The following is a 19,650-nucleotide window of genomic DNA, read 5'->3' as shown; positions in this document are numbered from 1 at the left end:
AACTGCTGACAATATCAATACATTTTTTAACAGTGTATGTTCCTGAGGATTTAAGCTTTTTACTCTAATACTGTGTCTTTTTGCTTTTTTTAACAAGGCTATGTCCGTTCATATAACGGATACACACATCAGGAAAATGGCACAGTTGTTGGACAATGATAAGTTTTTGGAAAAAGTTGGGTAAAGATGTTGTTGCAAAATCTTGTTGGGACTGAATAACTAGATACAGAGGGAATAACTGTAGGTTGTATCAACTATGCATTATGTCCTTTCAAAAGATTTATCATGTATCAGATGGAACGTGTGAACAAATGACAAAATATAAACCAGTTCCTGCAGAAATAACTTGTAAAGACTTTATGACAATACAAGAATATTATGGGTAATGAATTCATCCCATAAAACTAATTGTCTTGTAGGGTGACCACAAAATCCAGTCTACAGCATGATCATCTGCCATGTCAAGATTTTCCTGTGTCTCATCTAGGACGAGATAATGGATTGCTGGTAACGCATATCAACAAGACACAAGATTTGTTGGTAGGCAAAGTTTCCTGCTAAATGGAGCATCTAGAAAAGTAACACATACCCACTATAAACACAGGGTGGGGAATAGACAATTGATATGTTTTCTTACCTATATTTGCATACAAACACAGACATTTTGATAGATGTAATCACTAAAGTCAGGAAACTACATATAGTTTCTCTGCAGAGATGAATCTATCTGTGAGCAAATTGGGCAAAACAATAAAGGTAGATGAGCTGTTGATACTGCATTTTACTTTGGAAAAGCAAAAGACAATATATAGCCCTTCAAACTCTGTGAGGCAGGTTTTGGAAATGCTTACTTTTTCTTCCTCTGTGTAAATCACTGTGTTATTTCTTTTACTAAACTCTCTTATTTCCTGTCTTCCTTCCTGTCACCTCCAAACTAAGCTCTCCTTCCCCTTCCCCTAGCTCACAATCTGAGGATATTCTGAAACCTTCTTTTCTTTGACATCCCACGTTCAAAAGAGTATGCCAGTACCTAAAATTGTGCTCTTCTTGGATAAGCGCTGCCTACCAGCAGCCATCTGTAGGACTTGTATTTTTGTCACATTTGAACAGCACATTTCATTTCTCATACTGCATTTAATTTCTTCTTATTTGATCTATAGAGAGTACAAATGAAGAAAATGCAGTCTAAAAAGCTGCAAACCACAGAAGAATGGCTAAAAAACTACAGTTTAGAATCCTTGCAATTAACGTTACAGCATCTGATAAATGAAGGAAATATTATTTTGTAAGTGCAATTTACAAACCCTGTCTTGTAGTCAGTCCTTGTGTGCATCTCTCATGCTAATTATGCATAGTGTTCTAGGAATTCAAGAAACGGTGTTGAAGAGATAGAGTTTACAGAAGAGACTCTTACGGATTTTGAGTCCAGACTTTCTGAGTAAGCATCCATCTTGTTTATGATTTTGACATGTAACTGATTCTATATCCCCATCCCCCATGATTACAGGTACTACCTTAAATCTTAATTTGTTGTATCTGGGAACTTCAGAGTATCGCAGCATTAAATCCTTTCTGCTGAGAAAGGGTGGGTGATAATTATATGTCACTACAGCTGAGGGTTGTTGGCTTTTTTTTTTAATGAAGATGCCTATCAACCAGGTTTTGGACTGAAGCAGTTAGTTCAGTTTAGAAAGACAGCTAGTGAATAGTTGCGTTTTCACAGGTATTACTGCATATTTGTGTGTTATGTTTACTGTAACTTGGATTAGTTTCAAGTTATGGATCTAGTCATGATATGTAGAAGGTAAAAGTTTTCGAAGTGAATTTTAAATGTATAAAATCAAGGAAACTTAAATTGAGGAAAAGATTTAATGAATAGGTTCAATAAGCTGTAGAGTAATCCTAATGTGTTTGCTGGTCTTCACAACACTTGTTAGACTCTTCCTAGGAGTGCCACTACTTCAGCACACCTCACAGTGTCAGTCATGAAGATCCAGAATCTTCAGAAGGTCCACCTTCAGTATGTGGTCCCACGCCATCTGAGCAAACTTTCTGCAGATCTGGTTTAAAAAAGAAGCAGCTTTTGTATTTTGAAAATGCAAAAAGTTTTTCACCCTTTGAAACATTGATTTAAACTTTGTGTTCGCTAAATTGTAAAAACTATTTACATGGTATTATAAGTTGGTTGAAGTAAAAAAACTTTAGAGGACAGCAAACACTTTGTTTTACTTCAGGTTAAACCTGTTTTTAAATGAAATTGTTGAAAGTTGTGCTGCAGTTAGTCTGGCACTTCAGTGAGTGTGCTGCTTTTCAATCACAAGGTTGTATTTCATGAGCATCTTAAGCAATACTGTAGTTTGTGTTAAATGCATCTGCTGAAAATAACCTATGTGTGATGAACTAAGCTCAGTTTTGCCTAAGCTTCTGTTGTTCACACATAACACACAGTGAATACCCCTCTCCTATCTCTGAACAGAATAAGCCAGCAACTGATTAGAAAGCATTTTAGTGATCCAGTTTTTCACACAGCTACATATCTAATCAAACAGCTTTATGAGAAGAAGTATTTAAATGGTTCGCCCTGCCACCACCAGTTATGAGAACACTGAAAACAGTATTTTTAAAAGGTGATTCTGCGTCTGTGAGAAAGAGGATGTGATGAAGACAAATAGTTGAATGTTATATTGATACACAATGCAAGAGAATGCCTTAGCTAAATGTGTGCTATGCCTTTTGTCAGAGTGATTGAACTTTATCAGCAGCGAGTTCAGTGGCTGTTGCAGGACAGCAGAAAGGTAACTTTAACTTTGTGGTGTATTTTTAGAATGGAACTGTGTATAGCATTGAGGAATAAATTAGCTTTTGAATACTAGTGAAAAGTAGCTTCCAGAAAGCTTATGTATCTTCATTATTTACTATGAATTACTCATCATGTGCAGTGATACTTATCTTGACAATTGATTATTTTTCTTAATTTCTAGTTTTTTTCTTAGCAATCTTAATAATCAGGACCTCTCCATGTGATTTATAGAGGAGCAAACAATGCTGAGCTTAAGCTCTGATTGGGGTGGAGCTGTCTTGTAGTCCATTGTGCCTTCTTTTGCACAGCTCGTTAGTCACTTACTGTGCCTAGCAGTGCTAATTCTCAGGAATGGGAAGGGGACATAACTCCCTCTCAAAGGGGACAGAGAAAGAAGCAGCATTCCAAAATGTACCTTCCACAAAGTTGCTTGATTTAACCTGAAGGAGATGCTATAGACAAAGTTAATTTTTATCCTCTCAAATAATGAATAGGTTGTCTTGGCAAGGGTGGAATATGATTCACTGGTAAGGATAAATTGGGAGGCAGTACTCCTCTCTTCTTTCTTTTTTTTCCCTTGGGTTTGTCATTGTGGAAATAAATACCTAGTATTTGATTCTAAACTGATGTTGTACAGAGTAAACAGTAACATTTTAAAAACTTTAGATAAGCTTAGTATTTACAATGACTTTTCTCTTTTAAGGTATTTGGCCTTATAAAAGGAACCAAAGTTGGACTTGTGGTTGATGTGTCTCATATAAGTTATAGACCTAGACTACTGGATTTTCAGAAAGACCTTTTAGTAAGTAATAATAAAGCAGACTTTGGCAATTATAAAATACTAATCAAACTTTTGTATAACCACAAGCTAGGAACTAAGTAGAAAAAAGTCTGCTTAAATCCTTAATGCACAATAGAATAGAAGTTTTCTGTTGTAAAAAAGTATGTTTTCAATGTCTTTGAAAGTGTAGTCTTTGTTAATATCTAGATCCAAACAAACACCACTACGTACTATAAAAATAATACTTTCCTTATTAATATTTGGATATTTCCCAATTCTTGTACCAGTATTCTCTATGGAATAAACTTGCCTACCAGAAACAGCTCTAAGAGCTAGAACCAAGTTGTACATAGAGTTATTTATAGTAAATATAGTTTCCTTATAGCTTTATGTTTTGTTACAACAAGGCAGACTTCACAATTTTGCTCAGAACCTTGGTGAGTTAATCACTTCCTGAAGTCCCAAAAGAAAATTGTCCTATATTGTGCTCTTTAATTTTATAAATCTTTTTTAGTCATAAGGAAGATATAATGTAGCTGGTTTAGTATCTAACTTTGAAACTTTGTACAATTTCATTTCCTGCATTCAGAAATTATTTAAAATCAATTAATATTATCTGTGTGTTTTATTTATAACTCCTTCAAGAAAACTCAATTTTCACATAGTCTGCTTTGCTTAGTTGTAATACCTGAACTATTGTTTAGCCCTATCCGTGAATATGTATTAAACATTTTTTAGTAATTGCTTGGTGGGTGAATATATTCATTTTATCAGTATGTTGTTTCATGTGCTCCTCAACTGGATAGAAAAACTGATACCAGTACAACAAATGTTCCCTGCATCCTGCCCCATTAATAAATTGACTGCATTACTTGCAGGTTTTGTCTCTGTACTCCTTACCAAACATTTGAATCTGTATGATTTTTATTTTTCCTCTGTGGTAGCTGATAATATTGCTATATTAATATAATATAATAATATTATATTATTATATTATTATATATTATTATTTATTTTATTATATATTAATAATAATTAATATAACGATATAAAATATTAACTATTTTTATTCTTTTACATAATAACCCTACTAGAAACAGCATGGATACTAATGCATTGATTATTTTTTATCTATTAGTGCTTACTAGATGAACAGCTATGTTGTAAGAAGCAATTGTACTGCCTCTCATTCAGTACAGAAATTTCACCTCTATGGGAGAGTCCAAAAAACATCAACGTTCATGTGTAAGTAAGTTTGCTTCTCTGACGAAAAAAGGTGTTTCAAAGAAGGTCTCCATTTAATTAGAGCAATCTCTTGTAGATAATAAATAGTGTTTTTCATTTGTGCCTGCAGTGATTTGTAAGAAGGGGGAAAAACCCCAATTAATTTTAAGTGCAGTCAGTGATTTCAAGCTGTTTTTTCATGCATAAAATATCTTCGCAGCTGCTGTAGTTTGTAGTATTATTCATGATCTATGTTATTTAGCACCTGCACATTAAGTGTATGTATACCTTTCCCTCCCCTGCCCTCAGGCTACATGAAGCAAGACAGTGGATACAACAACTGGAGCCTGGTCGAGGCTGCAATTTGCTGAAAGCCTTAAAACAGGTCCTTATGATGAAAGAACTGAATTCTCTGGTTCTTGTTATAGGAAGCTGGTAAGTTTGTTACCTGTCCTAACAACCAGCTTTAAGTTGGGTACAAGAAATCTGAACTTGATACAAGAATAAATGGAAAAATTAAGATCCAGGTTTTATGTGGTTCTAGTTCATGGCACTGAATTCCTTTATCTCTTCCCTTTTTAACTGTTTATACATCTTCTCTGTTCTGATACAAAGCTACATTTTTCCTTTGCAGATCAGTTATCGCAGTAATCCATTGAGAGTCTGCTAGCTCTAATGTTACGTCAATAAAAATCCTTCAGCATCATTAAGGATGTCACTGAAAGGGTCCACACCTCTGGGAAGATTAGATAGCATTAAGCATTCAAAGGTAGTCTTTTCTCTGACATCTTGATGCTGATGGAAAACTTAAAATGTCCAATTAGATAAATGAAACCAGGCTAAGATTAGATAAATTATGGACCTAAATTCTTCAGTTCTACTATCATTATTTGAAAACTTGCAGTACTAGAGTCAGGATTACAAGAAAAAGACTACAGTAAGGATTCTGGGAGTGTTATGGTACTCTTAATTTATTCGTTGTATTTTAAGTGTGCAAAAAAAGGATGGTTAGGATGATTGAGATTACATTTCAGCTAATTTACTGAACACACAGTATTCAGTTAAAAGGTTCCAAGTTCTGTTTAGGTCCTCTTTGAACAGAAAGCAAAAGTTTTTAATATTTGCAAGTGAAAACTTCCTTAATTTCTGTCCCTGTCAAAAGTGTGGCTGGAACGAAAAGTTTTTTCTAGCCATGCAGAACCATCAGAACTCAGAGAATGTGGATTGCTACGTCTAAACACAAACCAAAGTTGTACTTTCTTTGGTGCCTTTAGAAGACAATGGACATACTTAGGTACAGTTGAAGATCTGAGTTGAAAACTTTTCTGTCAGAGTTTGTCACAGGGGGCAAAACCACAATTCCTGATTTTTAGCTTCCAAAGCTAGCAAGGAATAATTTAGAACATTTCTGTTCTAACTGTTACGAACTGGAATAGAGTCTTAGTGCTTTTACTATCATTCAGTTTTTCAGGACAGAACCAAACTCCGGTAGTGGTACGTCAGTAATTGTTGAAAGAGGGAGAGGAGGTCTAGTTATGCTAAACGACTGGATTACATTCCCATGATTTGTTATTTCCTTCCCACTTCATTTTCTTCCCTGTCTTCTTCAGTATGGCTTTTTTTCCCATTTGATTACTGCCACTGTTAAGATCTTTTTTTTCCCCTTTTCTATTTATTTATTTATTTTTATCAGCCCTGATCAGTCTGTGGAAATACTGTCTGACTATGCTCAGCAGTGTATGCTGGGGAGAAAACTGCAGACTCATGCTGTTACATATGATTGCAGCAATCCTGCTTCTCTTGTAAGTGTGTTAATATTTACTTAAGTGTCCGGACATATGTTTCCTATTCAGCTGCAATGTCTTCTTTCATAAACTTGTGGGGAGGCTAACCTACTCATTAAAGAGTTCTCGATCTAGAGTTGCATTTTCTTTAGAGGAGATTCACACATGAAAAAATTTGTGTGGATCATTCATCTTGGTTCATACCAAAGCCAGAAGTGGCAACCAAGCAGAGTTGACAGGCTTGGCACCTGAAGGGAAGCAGTTATTTCAGGATAATAATCCTGTGTGTTTACTGAGACAACTTTGGGGCTAAGGGCTCTTTTGCAGGTGAAAGCAGAAAAATAGGGGACTTCAGGAAGGCAATATTCCAGTAAGGACAAATGGGTAGGGAGAGGGTTCATTGGAGAAAGGCAAGGACTTCAGAGAGAGATCATAAAAGTATGGCAGTCTCTGGGATAGGAATAATTTTGTATGGAATAGTATCAGTGCAAGATCCAGCAGCCCTGCTCAAATTACAGTGTTGATCACAAGCAATGGTTTGGATGTTAGCACTGACTGCCTGAAGGAAATGGAGGACAGGAGGATAAGCAGTTACTTTTGATTAGCTTCTGCATAGAAACTTGTTTTAAGGTGTTGACTGCTTATTTAAGCCTTTCCCTAAGGCATGTAGTGACTTAAGTGGCAGGGAGAACTCGGTTGAAATCCTGGTTTGAAGAGAAGATTGGATGTAGTAAGGGTATTGCAGTCATGGGGAAAAAGGATTGCAGTGGTAGGTGGAAGGAGATGGGAGAGGTGAAAGAAGCAGCAAAGGATTTAAGAGGTAATTGTGGGCAGGGGAAGGGTAGCATAATATTTATACTTGTAGACTTTGATGATAACGCCTTTGATCTGACTAGTATAAGCCTGCCTTCAAAGTAAGTGAAAGTGACTGGCATTTTAACACAAGGTGAATGAACGTGACCCTTATTGCCTATTTTGTAGATTTCTTTACTGAGTTAGTTTTTCAGCCATATTAAAATAAGACTGGTAAGAAAACCATGGAAATATAACTTGGCTTTCTCACTACACGTACCTCAAAAATTCTTTCTCTGTCTCTAATTGAGAATTGAATACCAACAACCCATGTTATCAAGAGAGACTACTGAATCAGAGTAACTGTTTTTGTTCCTATTAATGTATGTAGGCAGTTCTAAAGAGCCTTGCAGAAGCTGTAAGAGGCCATTATCATTGCTACTCTTCAAAGGGAGAGGTAGGTGACAACTAGAGAGGTAAAGCATTTTTCTCTCTTCTTGATGATTCTTCACTTTGAGAAGGTAAGCTAATTATCCTCTGAGTAGAACTTTATAGCAAGACCTGGTGCTGAAAGTCTGTCATAGAAGCGCTGAGGATGGGGTCAATAAACCTGTGGCTAATTCTTTCTGCAACTGAAAATGCTTTCCTAAAAGTGCAATAAATTTTGCAGATATTGTTCACTGACTTAAAGCTGGTGAACAGGATGAAAGTGGTGGCTTACTGTAGGCTGATTCAAAATAATAAAACAATATCTTGCTTATAAAAGGATGAATAACTTACATGCTGTGCATTAGATACATTTACACTCAATTCTGCTATGCCAGGCAGTCTTGTATAGATACATGCATATCGAAATTGGAAAGCTGTGTTTGATTGGTATTTGAGAAGTAGTTAACTTATCTTTCCCCCCTTTGTTTTTATATGTACAGAATTTTGATAGCAGTGATGTTCATCTGCTACTTCAGGAATCCCAGAAGGCTAAGGACCTACTCAAGAGCATCAAACAGATTTTTCAAAGAAGAATTGGTGGCTCACTTGTTAGTAGAATAGCAGATGTATGTATCTTGTTATTTTCATATGTACTTTGAAGTGTCGGGGTAGAAGTTTTTAGTGTTCACAATATGAAAAAAAAATATATGATTAGTCTGGTATTTTGTTGAGTGAACTTTGAATATTATGTATTGGACATCCATTGTAAGAGCAAACTAAGGCCAAAACCAGTAAAGGAGTCATTCTCTAGAATGCAGCAAGTTTTCTAAAGCAAGCAAAATGCAACAAAAAGAACACTGTACCATGATCATAACGGAAATCTAAGGGAATCACTAGCCTAACTGTATGCATGATCATTTAAATGAAGTTCCAACCGTCCTTTAAATTGGTAAAAAGGTACTTATTCCTGCCTGGTTAAGGCGGACCCTTAAATCAGTTGCAAAATCATAAGGGCTTGTCTAGACCCATTACTAGTGTTGAAGTTAGCAAGCTATAGTCTGTCTGTTACACATCTGTGTCTGTGTTGGTCCTATCTTATTGTGAGGATTTGGCACTATTTGTTCTGTAACAATGTCTTGGTAATGTTTCTATTTCTCTGCTTTATTTGACCGACATACCAGAGGTTCTTACCTGGTTTGTCTTATCTCCAATAAACTAACTTCTAGGTGCTCTTGATGAAATATAGATGAGGACGAAAAAGAATCTCCTGTGATTTTAATTTTTTGTATGGAGTGTTTGGATAATTTCTAGTTCTGCTTTGATCTGGTAGAGAGATTATTTACTCATGTCTGGCTTTCACCTTGGGCAGATAGTCTTAAGTGGAAATATGCATCTCTCTTGCCTTATTTTCATCTCTGTACTTATAGGGACCTGAAAATATAGAAAGTGGTTGGATTCACCTGTAGTTGCTAAACTTTAATGCTAAAAATTTGGCAGCACCATTTTACAAATCTGTGAGGATTTGTTTTCTTAACAAAATAGTCTGTTCTCTGTAACAGTTACTGTAGGCAGTTGTGTGAGGTGCACAAGTCTGATCTGAAAGAGGGACTGAAAGCTTCCATTGGGTATCCTTGCATATCTGGTCATCTGACCTGAGGTATTCCAGACGAGGAGCCAAACTGGTCATTTGAGAATAATATTTCTAATATTGTTTCCCCTCATCCTCCCTATTCCGTATATATAGAATTCTTTCATCTGTCTTCCAACCTCATAATTACTAAGGACCACGTAGACTACATATGGAACAGAAGTCACCCTGAAATCACTTAGAAGGTCCTATATCCCCAAATAAAAACATGTAATTTCAGAAACTTACTAGTCAAACCTTCTCGCCATTTATAAACTTCTCTCCATTCATAAAACAAAGGGGTTTTACCCCTTTTTTGAAATAAAGGAATTCTAGTGCCCCGCAGGAGTTTTTGTTGACTTGTTTCTGTTTGTGTGAATGAAGGTAGAATGTGGTTCATTTGGCTCTGTGCTTGGTGCCAGTGAGAAATGGAGCAGTCAAGATCTGATCTGTGTGCAACAAAGACCCTTTTCCTACTTGCTTTTCTTAGAGAGGTGATTGGCTGTTTTCACACCAGTATGTAAAACAGTGATGTTTTGTTTTCCCTTTGGGTTTTGCACTGTGGCAAGCACAGTGAAGTTAATGGAACCCCAAAAGCTATTTTTAGGAGGACCAATGATAGCTATTTTCAAAGTATTTTGCTTGTTGAAATCCCAGCACTTTGGTGAACATAAGTAAAACTAATATTCCATGCTGGGTATTTTGGATTGAGGGTAAAAAAAAATATATGCTAAAACTTGTAGGAGTCTTTCTTAAAATCCATTTTAGGTTTCCACAGAATTTGCAAATACAGCACCTTCCAACTTCCTACCAAAGCCTCCAAAGCATGAAGGACCATTAGTTATTCAAACACCATGCGTCCTGGCCAAAACCTCAACAGACTGGTTAAAGACAAATGGATTGAAAGGTAGCACAGAAAGAAAAGCTTAACAGGTATGAAACATGAATTAAAGACAGAGCATGTGTTTTATTTAATTTCTTTGTTCCCTGCTATAGCTAAAAAGTTAAACCTTTATCAAGTTTTGGCTCCCAATGCTTTTTCTCCCGTGGAAGAATTTGTACCTGTTCTTAAAAAAAAAGTATCATCAACTCTACATGAGGTAAGTGATGGGGACCCTTTCTTTTTCTTTTTTTTTCCTTTTCTTTCTGTTGCTACATCTTTCTAATAAAAACCAGTACTTTCTAAGTTAGTTAATTTCTACAGGCTTTAACTGACATTTGAGTCATAGATTCAAGTCAGATACTTAGGTAATTCTTAAGAATGATTCGAGAAGGAATTCCATGTTAGTGTAGCTTCTGAAAACATATAACTGTATTATCCATCCTTCTAGAAAGTGATGATGCAGTTTGAATGGTATGATGGAACTGTGAAAAATATCCACGTTGACCTGCCAGTATTATACAACTATCAGGTGAGTTGTCTGTAATGATGTGGCCTCGTCAGGGCTAGATTACCGTCTAATTATTCCACATTAATTGTTGTGTTACATAAGTACTACAGGGATTCATGTGCAGACAGCTGTCCATGTAAGTCTGCAGTGATCTGATCAGACCTGGGACCCAGATTCTTACGGTGGTGAGGAAGGAGGCTAAGTAAGAGAAAGAGTCCATCAGTGCTGCTCATAAATACAGCAGTGTGCATTTTGCAATCTATGATGTGTAAGAATATTTACATTATTTTACCCACATATGTATGAATCCTTTAGCCTGTACAGTGAGAGGATACAACACTATAGAGTACTGCTGCTTGCTTTAACAGAACTGTCCCATTTCATCTTGGTTTAACCACTAAAAAAAAAATTTTGTGTTTTGTTTTATCTCTTTGAAAGTCAAACAAGTTTTTTGAAGAAGAATGTGTAATTGTACTGTAATTGTTACTGGCTAGACCAAGAGGGACTCAAGGCATAGCAGGAACACTCTAGGAAGTAGTGTAGGAGCAAGCTTGGATGATTGTTGCATGACAAGGATGTTGTGTGATAGAAAGTATGCGTGAAGGCACAAAACAGCAGCAAACCAGAGCCTCTTCCTATATAGCAACCTAGCTCCTCAGATGTGTAGGAAAAAGAGTCAAGGCAAGGGATTATTTTGAAATAAAAGTTTGATCCTAAACTATCAAATAATCCAGAAGACCGGTTAAGTAAGGGATTAAAAAAATATACTGTGACATGAGTTTCTTCAGTAGGTGAGCTTCTTTCAACTCCGTGGATGGATGGAGATGGGGAGAATGGTGAATTATGGTGAATGATGAAAAAAGACACAGTATTCCAGGAGAGTGATGTTGATTTCTGCATGTGAGAACATGGCAGAAGCATATGAAAGTCTCCATTATGAAGAAAGGCACAGGAATAAAATTAGGTTGCCTTAGTCAGGATCTTGCATTAGTCTGTATTCTATGTTTGGATAATGTGTACATACACATGAGCTTCTTTCTCCTGTGTAGTTTGGGGTAGATCCTACAACATCCAGCACCCACTCTCCTTCTGTTTGAAATTCTGCTATAATACCTTAAGACCAGTAATGTAGTACAGTCCATATGGAGAGTCCAGTAGGATTTGGAGATCTATCTCATATTCTGAATTCAGCCTCTGATCTGTACTTTCGGAGACATCACATTAGCCTTTTCATTGTGAATACATCACTCTTTCCACATCAGAGGTAGGTAGAGGTCTCCACTGTAAAATTATGAGATCCAAACTAATAAGTTCTACATGATTGCTGAATATCAGTATTCTGCAGATGGTCACATCAGAAGTAATTAACTCTGAAGTTACTCTTTACCAAGAGTAGCATTTTAGCCTTGACAGCGTTCCTAAAACACTCTTGCCGTGCATTTAGACAGAATGTATTTCTGCTGATGTGAATGTCAAGGACAAATTATTTTTTTATGTGTTTTTGGCAAAACCAACTTTTTTTAAGAATCAGAAAGGAGAAACTATTTCTGCTTACTTTATGGAAGGTTGTCATACTTTTGCTTTACTCCAAAATGTCAGTAGACGCTGGGTGTTTGTATGTTTTAAGATATGCTCAACTGTTCTTTATACTTAATGTGAATTCTGAAAAATGTGCCTCTCTGTCCTGAGACAGAGAGGGAGATGCCGGTGATAAATACAGCAGATGGGAAGTGGGCCAGGTAACTGTTTCTTTTGTGTGGCATGTGTGGTGCTTTCTAAATTGTAATCAAGAGACAGACAAGGCAATATCTCCTTGGCCAGGTCTCTGGTAATATAAGTTAATTTTTCATTGGGTAACTTTTTAGCAAGTACATTATTTTTAGACTATGCAGGTGGCATTGGCTTTGGTGTCTGTCTAAAGGGAAGCTTTAAAAGAGAGCTTAAATGGTGATGTAGATGGTGTCACCGGTGAATTCAGTCAGAACAGTAAAATCCCTTATAGGTAATAGATTTATGTTAAATATTGATTGCAATGTCTCAAGTCAGAGCAGCTTTTTATTCCAAGACATGTTCATTTGTGTTAAGCACAACTGGAACTGTGTCAAGCACAACAGGATGACCATTCACTTTGAAGAAAAGATGGGTGTCTAGACAATGCTCTGTGTTGTCTTACTATTCCTGCTATCTCCCTTGAGCTATGTTGCACACTGCTCTCTGCCATCCCTTATATTCACTTAAAGTGAATGTACTCCCTCAGAGTGCTGAGGGAGCTGGCAGAGGAGCTTGCTGAGCCACTCTCCATCATTTATCAGCAGTCCTGGTTAACAGGGGAGGCCCCAGATGCCAGGAGGCTTGCTGATGTGATGTCCATCTACAAGAAGGGACAAAAGGAGGGTCTGGGGAACTACAGGCCCCTCAGCCTGACCTCAGTACCAGGGAAGGTTATGGAGCGATACATCCTGAATGAGCTCACCAGGCAAGTGCAGGAAAATCAGGGGATCAGGCCCAGCCAGCATGGGTTCACGAAAGTCAGGTCCTGCCTGACCAACCTGATCTCCTTCTATGACAGGGTTGACCTGTCTAGTGGATGAGGGAAAGGCTGTGGATGTTGTCTACGTGGACTTTAGCAAAGCCTTTGATACTGTCTCCCACAGCATCCTCCTACAGAAGCTGGCAGCTCATGGCTTGGATGGGTGTACTCTTTACTGGGTAAAAAACTGGCTGGATGGCCAAGCCCAGAGAGTTGTGGTGAATGGAGCTAAATCCAGTTGGCAGCCAGTCACGAGTGGGGTTCCCCAGGGCTCAGTGTTGGGGCCAGTCCTGTTTAATATCTTTATCAATGATATGGATGAGGGGATTGAGTGTGCCCTCAGTAAGTTTGCAGATGACACGAGGCTGGGCGGGAGTGTTGATCTGCTTGAGGGCAGGAAGGCTCTGCAGAGGGACCTGGTCAGGCTGGATCCTTGGGCCGAGGCCAGCTGTATGAGGTTTAACAAGGCCAAGTGCCGGGTCCTGCACTTTGGTCACAAAAACCCCATGCAATGCTACAGGCTTGGGGAAGTGTGGCTGGAAAGCTGCCTGGTGGAGAAGGCCCTGGGGGTGTTGGCTGACAGCCAGCTGAACATGAGCCAGTAGTGTGCCCATGTGGGCAAGAAGGCCAACAGGATCCCAGCTTGTATCAGGAATAGTGTGGCCAGCAGGAGCAGGGCAGCGATCGTGCCCCTGTGCTCGGCACTGGTGAGGCCACACCTTGAATATTGTGTTCAGTTTTGGGCCCCTCACTACAAGAAGGACATTGAGTTGCTGGAGCATGTCCAAAGAGGGCAGTGAAGCTGGTGAAGGGTCTAGAGACCAAGTCTGATGAGGAGAGATTGAGGGAACTGGGGTTGTTTAGTCTGGAGAAGAGGAGGCTGAGGGGAGACCTTATCGCTCTCTACAACTACCTGAAAGGAGGTTGGGTGTTGGTCTCTTCTTCCAAGTTACTAGCAATAGAATGAGAGGAAATGGCTTCAAGCTGCATGAGGGGAAGTTTAGATTGGATATTAAGAAAAATTTCTTCCCTAAAGGAGTCGTCAGGCATTGGAACAGGCTGCCCCAGGGGGGTGGTGGAGTCACTATCCCTGGAGATATTTAAAAGATGTGTAGATATGGCACTTCAGGGCATGGTTTAAGAGGACATGGTAGTGTTGGGTTGGTGGTTGGACTTGATGATCCTAGAGGTCTTTTCCAACCTTAATGATTCTATGATTTTAAGTTTTTCAACTGGCTGCACAAACTTATTATCCTTCTTTGGCTTCAGCCTGCTATTTGCCAGACATTCTTCAAGAGGATAGCAACGCTGCTACTAGAGTTTTTACATCCAAGTTTGCAGATGAATTAAGAACACTATTAGGTATGGGATGTTAGGATTTTTTGCAAATTTGCCATGGGGATATTACTATATAGATAACCTTAAAACTACTGGTGCATGAGAATATTTACACTGTATGGGATGTTGAGGATTTTCGAGGACTTCATTAGCTCTTTTAAGTGGGGAAGAAGTGGAGATATCCATATACAGGTAACATAATGAAGGCCACTGGAGTTCTTACAGGCAGTAGTGATCCTTGAGGATTTCCTCCTTGGTCAGAATGCAGATCATCAGAGTGTGGGACAAGTTTAATGAAATAGAAGCTTCTTGGGGATATTTGCAGCTGGGGTATATAAATACAGTGGTCTATTCCATTCTTTTTCTTTACTTTCGTCTGTACAACTCCACTAGCAGTCCTGTCAAAGGGCTGTGGGAATGTTTCCAGGCAGGGCAAATATTTCTTTAAAATAGTGGAGGGATGAGAAATCTGGAGAACTCTACAGTTAGACGACAAAGGAGAGTGTAAAGCTTAACTGGCTGACATGAAAGTAGCTTCTGACTCCTTGATCACTAGTAGATGCTTGTGTTTGTGCTCCAAAAGCATGCTACTTGATAGTTGTTTTTTTTTCCTGGGGTCAGTGTCGTTTTCTAGTTTGATTTGCCCTCATACATATAATGCATACATATGCTTGCAAAGGTCATATTCTATAGAGTTTGGACAAATTGCCTTAATGTCTTCAAATCGATACTGTGCTAAAGGATGATACCTGTTGGAAAATATTGCGTTTATTTTAAATGATGTGTTTTGTTACAAACACTGCCTAAAATTGCTATTGAAGAAATTGTAAGCTTGCAAACACTGTATTCTGGAACTTTTTTTTCCTTTTACTAATGTGCTTGACCACTATTTTGGGACATACTAGCAAGAGGAAACGTGAAGAGACTTTAGACCTTTATACACCTTGTTGCTTTTTCATCGTTGTATGTTTTTTTCTCATGGACTGTGTTACCTTTACTAAGAATGAAATGCTACTGTCAAAATGAATGGAAGTCATTAATTTTTCCAATATTATGCTGTCATGTTACTTCTGGATTAAACATTTGGCAATAAAAGACTTAAACTTTTTATTTTTAATCTAAATTTTCTATATTTTATCCACAGAAGTTGCTTGCTAAGATGGTAAGAATCTATGAGAAACGAATTGACTGGCTATCTGTTACTAGCAGAAGAATATGGGGAAGTGTTTGTGAAAGGAGGTATCGTACTTTGATAGTCCTTCTTTTGCGTTTTGGTGATGGTTCTTATTTGCCAGCCTTTGCTTTGTGTGTAAGTCAGCACCAAGTAATATAGGGCAGAAGACAGTCAGATGTAGAGACAACAGTTGCAGATATAACCAGTGTAAACAATCCACTTTTGAAGACAGATATGGATATTCAGCTTTTTTAATAATCCAGTGAATTTACTGAATCCCATGATCATCAGTCAACACAAAACTGCAATTTCTATGAGACAGAATGGGACTTTTAAATTTGAGGTATCTAGCAGGTAAGCCCCATGTTTCAGATGTGTTTTAGATAGTCAAGTACAGAGAAGGAAGAGGACCTGCTTAGGGTTCAACGGCCATTATGGCACTACATGTGCCAGTACCCTGATTATTGCACAACTTTTCTGTTATTGTTACTGCTGTTTTTTTTTAATTTCGTCTTACGTTTTGCAGATTTTTTTAAAATATAGATTCAGTGTTTATATATTTTGACACATATCTAGAAGATATTTTCCCTGGTGAGTTAGAGTACAGTAAAAAAAAGAATATGTAATTAAATAAGTTGGAGTTTTTTTGACAAATAACATGTTTCCTATATAGGGTGGCTATACTTGTTGATATGTCAGTGACAAACTCTGCATACCTCATCCACATCCAACATTCTTTGCGGCTTTTACTTGAGGAACAAATGTCAGATAAGGATTACTTCAATATTATAGCGTAAGCAACTACTTAAGATTCTTTTAAAATAATTGTAACATTGCAATGAAAAGTATGCTGAGAGACTGTAGTTACTAATGGGCATATCTTAGATTTTTTAAATTCTATTTAACATTTTATGATGAATTGCAAAAGTAGCACTGATTTATCATTTGTGGATAGGCGTATGGGTCAGGTGTACAGAGATCAGATTAGTAATTAAAAATCACTTTTGGGTGAGGCTCACTGAAACTGATAGCATCATGCGTGCAACAAATTCTCTTCATGCTATATTGTTCATAACAGTATCAGTTCACATGTCAGAAACTTTTACTGGAAGAGGGTTCTGGAGGTGTCTGAGGTACCATAACTGAGAACACCCTTTACACTTTTCAGTAACTCCAGTACATTTTTTTTTTTATTAAATATGTAATAGTAGTAAAATTTTGCACTCAACACTGGTAGTCAGAAATGTATGGCACAGCTGCTGAACAGCAGCTGGGCAGGTTTCTGAATGGCAGGTGAAAGCAAGAGATAGTAGCTCGTGGTATTCCAAACCTGGTGGGAGAGCAGATCTGTTGTCTCACAAGAGAGATACAGGGAGCATCTGAGGGCTGGGGTTGTTCTGTCACAATCTTGCTGAGCTTTTACCAGCTTGCTTAGTATCCTGTTCAGGAAAGAAAAATGTAGTCTGACCCACTGCCTTGAAAATCTGACAACCCCTGAGTGATGGATAACTGTGAATAACTATGTTGTCTGAAATGTAAAATTGCCTGATGCTTACTGTTCTCTATTTGTAATACCCCAAATCAAATATTTATTTTCAGTGAATTTGCTCTCTTTTTCTTTTGTTCTAAAGCATAGTCTGAAAATTAATTGCTCTTATCTTTCCATAAAAGGTTTGGGAGTGATGTTGTGCCTTGGCAGCTGGAATTGGTTCCTTCCCAACCAGAAAACTTACAAAATGCTTGGAGGTAGGACCAAATAACTTTCCCATACATCTGAATTAAGTGATGGTAGGTACCATGAAACAGAGAAAACAGAGAAACAGATTTAGACAGCAATGCGCACAATTTACAAAATCGATAAATTTATCATATTACAAAAATAGTTTGCCATGAACTGTTCTATATTGATTGTTCATGATGGTTTGTTGTGAAAACAGTTTAATATGGCCGAGTGATTTTGTAGTTCATATGTATATAGAATATATATGTGCACAGGTATAGAAGTGTCTGTGTAAGAAATGCACAGGTTACATGAAGAATTGAAAACTGCTTCAAATTCAACTGGGATGTGAAAGTTAAACCATGAGTTTTTTTCCCCAGATACAGTGGAAACAAATCCCAGGTTTCATTATACCTCTGTGGCTTCATTTTTATTCCTGTAAGTCCTACTATGTTACAAATTTTCTACATAAAATTAAGAGAGAATTCTTTCATCTCTATGCTCTGAATCTTATCTTAAAAACTAGCTTGCCATGGTGGCAGTACAGAAACTAGAGCATTGTCAAAAATTTTAGACTCCAGTGCAGTGTTATTTAAGATTTTTAGTTCTCTTTATTGCTTTAAGCAGAAACAAAAGCTTTTGTGGCTTCATTCTTTGAAGTGTAAACATCATCTTTTAGGTGGGTGTTGAGCTTGCAGTGCAAAGGGAGTAGAAACTTCATGAGTGCTCTCAGGAGAGCTGTGGAAGTAGATTTCAAAGACAAAGACAAACACAAATCACAAGGGCTTTACCTGCTGACTACTGGAATACCTGATCAGGAAACAGTAAGTATCATCACAGGTTTTGCAACTTTTCTGTATGTTCCTATCAGAATTAATCTCAGCTTCCCCCCCCCGCCCCTTTTGGCTAGTCACTATAGCTTGTTGGCAGAATACTTCTCCTTTACATATCTAAGCCAGCACAGCTGTTGGGATCTCAAACTTCCATTTCTGCAATTGCTGTTCATGTGTTGCAGGTAGCAATTATTAATAATGTGTGAATCCTAGAAAATTCAAGAGGTGTTTTTAGGATCCTTTTCCCACTCCAGCCCTGGCCATCATTTCATTGCAAATTACTGAGTTTGACCAAACCAACTCTGATTTTCAGGATTATATAATTTCCTTATAACTCATGGGAACAAAGCCACAGATAATTTCATGGTGGAGCTCCATAGTACACTATGTAGAGACAGCTACTATTTTTAATAGCAGCAATCCATTTCTTGGATATATGTCCACAGTGCATGTGATCTGTGACTGTTAAGCCACATGCACAGCCTAGAGTTTCTGAACATACGGTGATCTAACTGGAATAACCATGGGTGCACAGTAGGGTGTCTCTTGCTTTTGTCACCAAACATCTGGAAATTCTGGGCAAACCTACAAAATCATTAAAAATCCATGTGGATAACAAGAAAATGAAGGATACATTCAAAAAGGCAATTGAATAGTTCCATCCCTATTTCTTTGCTTCAGTGTATGGCTACCTTGCAGTCCATGACCTTGTGTCCGATTCCCATAACTACCCCGTCTCACTTCGTGGCTGCAGCAATGCTGTTGCCATTGTCACTAGTAACAGTGGCAGGTTTTATGCATATGCATGATGTGAGGAGGCATTCAGCTACTCAGGGTATGTTCCTGTACTGGATTGCTCAGGTAAGGAGTGTTTGTACATCGGTTCAAGAACCAGTGGAGTAGGTGAAAGCTCACCTGAGGTAGAGGGTCACTACTGACTTTTTTTCTTTTTTTCTTCTCTGTCTTGCAGCACACAATCAGTGCTTATGTGGCTGAGGTTTGCAGAGGTTTTGATTTGCAGCTTCATGTCTGTCTTTTTAGTGTAATGGAGGATGTTGACTCCAATGGGATTGTTCCAGCCCACTATGCTAATGCAGCTGAAACTGCCATTGCTTTTAAAGAAATAGTACAGGCAGCCAATGGCAGATTTCATTGGTTTGGGGAAGCAGGTATGTGAAAAGGAAAGTCAGCACATACTTATTTTTCATTAATTAATTTGTTTTTTGT

The 19,650-nt window shown here is 37.8% G+C and overlaps 1 protein-coding gene across 1 annotated transcript in view; it reads left to right on the top strand.

Annotated features, from left to right (window-relative positions):
• The first annotated feature begins 99 nt into the window (after nt 1–99).
• VWA3A (von Willebrand factor A domain containing 3A) overlaps nt 100–19,650 on the top strand; it is a 42,237-nt gene continuing 22,686 nt past the window's right edge. Inside the window, exons 1-19 of the mRNA XM_075105076.1 lie at nt 100–180; nt 420–540; nt 1,161–1,285; nt 1,364–1,438; nt 2,741–2,795; nt 3,504–3,602; nt 4,720–4,826; nt 5,115–5,240; nt 6,499–6,607; nt 7,773–7,838; nt 8,311–8,436; nt 10,206–10,344; nt 10,434–10,537; nt 10,769–10,849; nt 15,841–15,935; nt 16,544–16,663; nt 17,542–17,616; nt 18,270–18,414; nt 19,394–19,592. Coding sequence (XP_074961177.1) covers nt 101–180; nt 420–540; nt 1,161–1,285; nt 1,364–1,438; nt 2,741–2,795; nt 3,504–3,602; nt 4,720–4,826; nt 5,115–5,240; nt 6,499–6,607; nt 7,773–7,838; nt 8,311–8,436; nt 10,206–10,344; nt 10,434–10,537; nt 10,769–10,849; nt 15,841–15,935; nt 16,544–16,663; nt 17,542–17,616; nt 18,270–18,414; nt 19,394–19,592 — 2,047 coding nt within the window. The 5' untranslated portion in view covers nt 100. The remainder of the gene's footprint in view (nt 181–419; nt 541–1,160; nt 1,286–1,363; nt 1,439–2,740; nt 2,796–3,503; nt 3,603–4,719; nt 4,827–5,114; nt 5,241–6,498; nt 6,608–7,772; nt 7,839–8,310; nt 8,437–10,205; nt 10,345–10,433; nt 10,538–10,768; nt 10,850–15,840; nt 15,936–16,543; nt 16,664–17,541; nt 17,617–18,269; nt 18,415–19,393; nt 19,593–19,650) is intronic.

This window comes from Phalacrocorax aristotelis, chromosome 10 (assembly GCF_949628215.1).
Source record: "Phalacrocorax aristotelis chromosome 10, bGulAri2.1, whole genome shotgun sequence".
In the NCBI taxonomy this organism is placed as follows: domain Eukaryota; kingdom Metazoa; phylum Chordata; class Aves; order Suliformes; family Phalacrocoracidae; genus Phalacrocorax; species Phalacrocorax aristotelis.
This window is presented reverse-complemented; position numbering and strand designations above follow the sequence as displayed.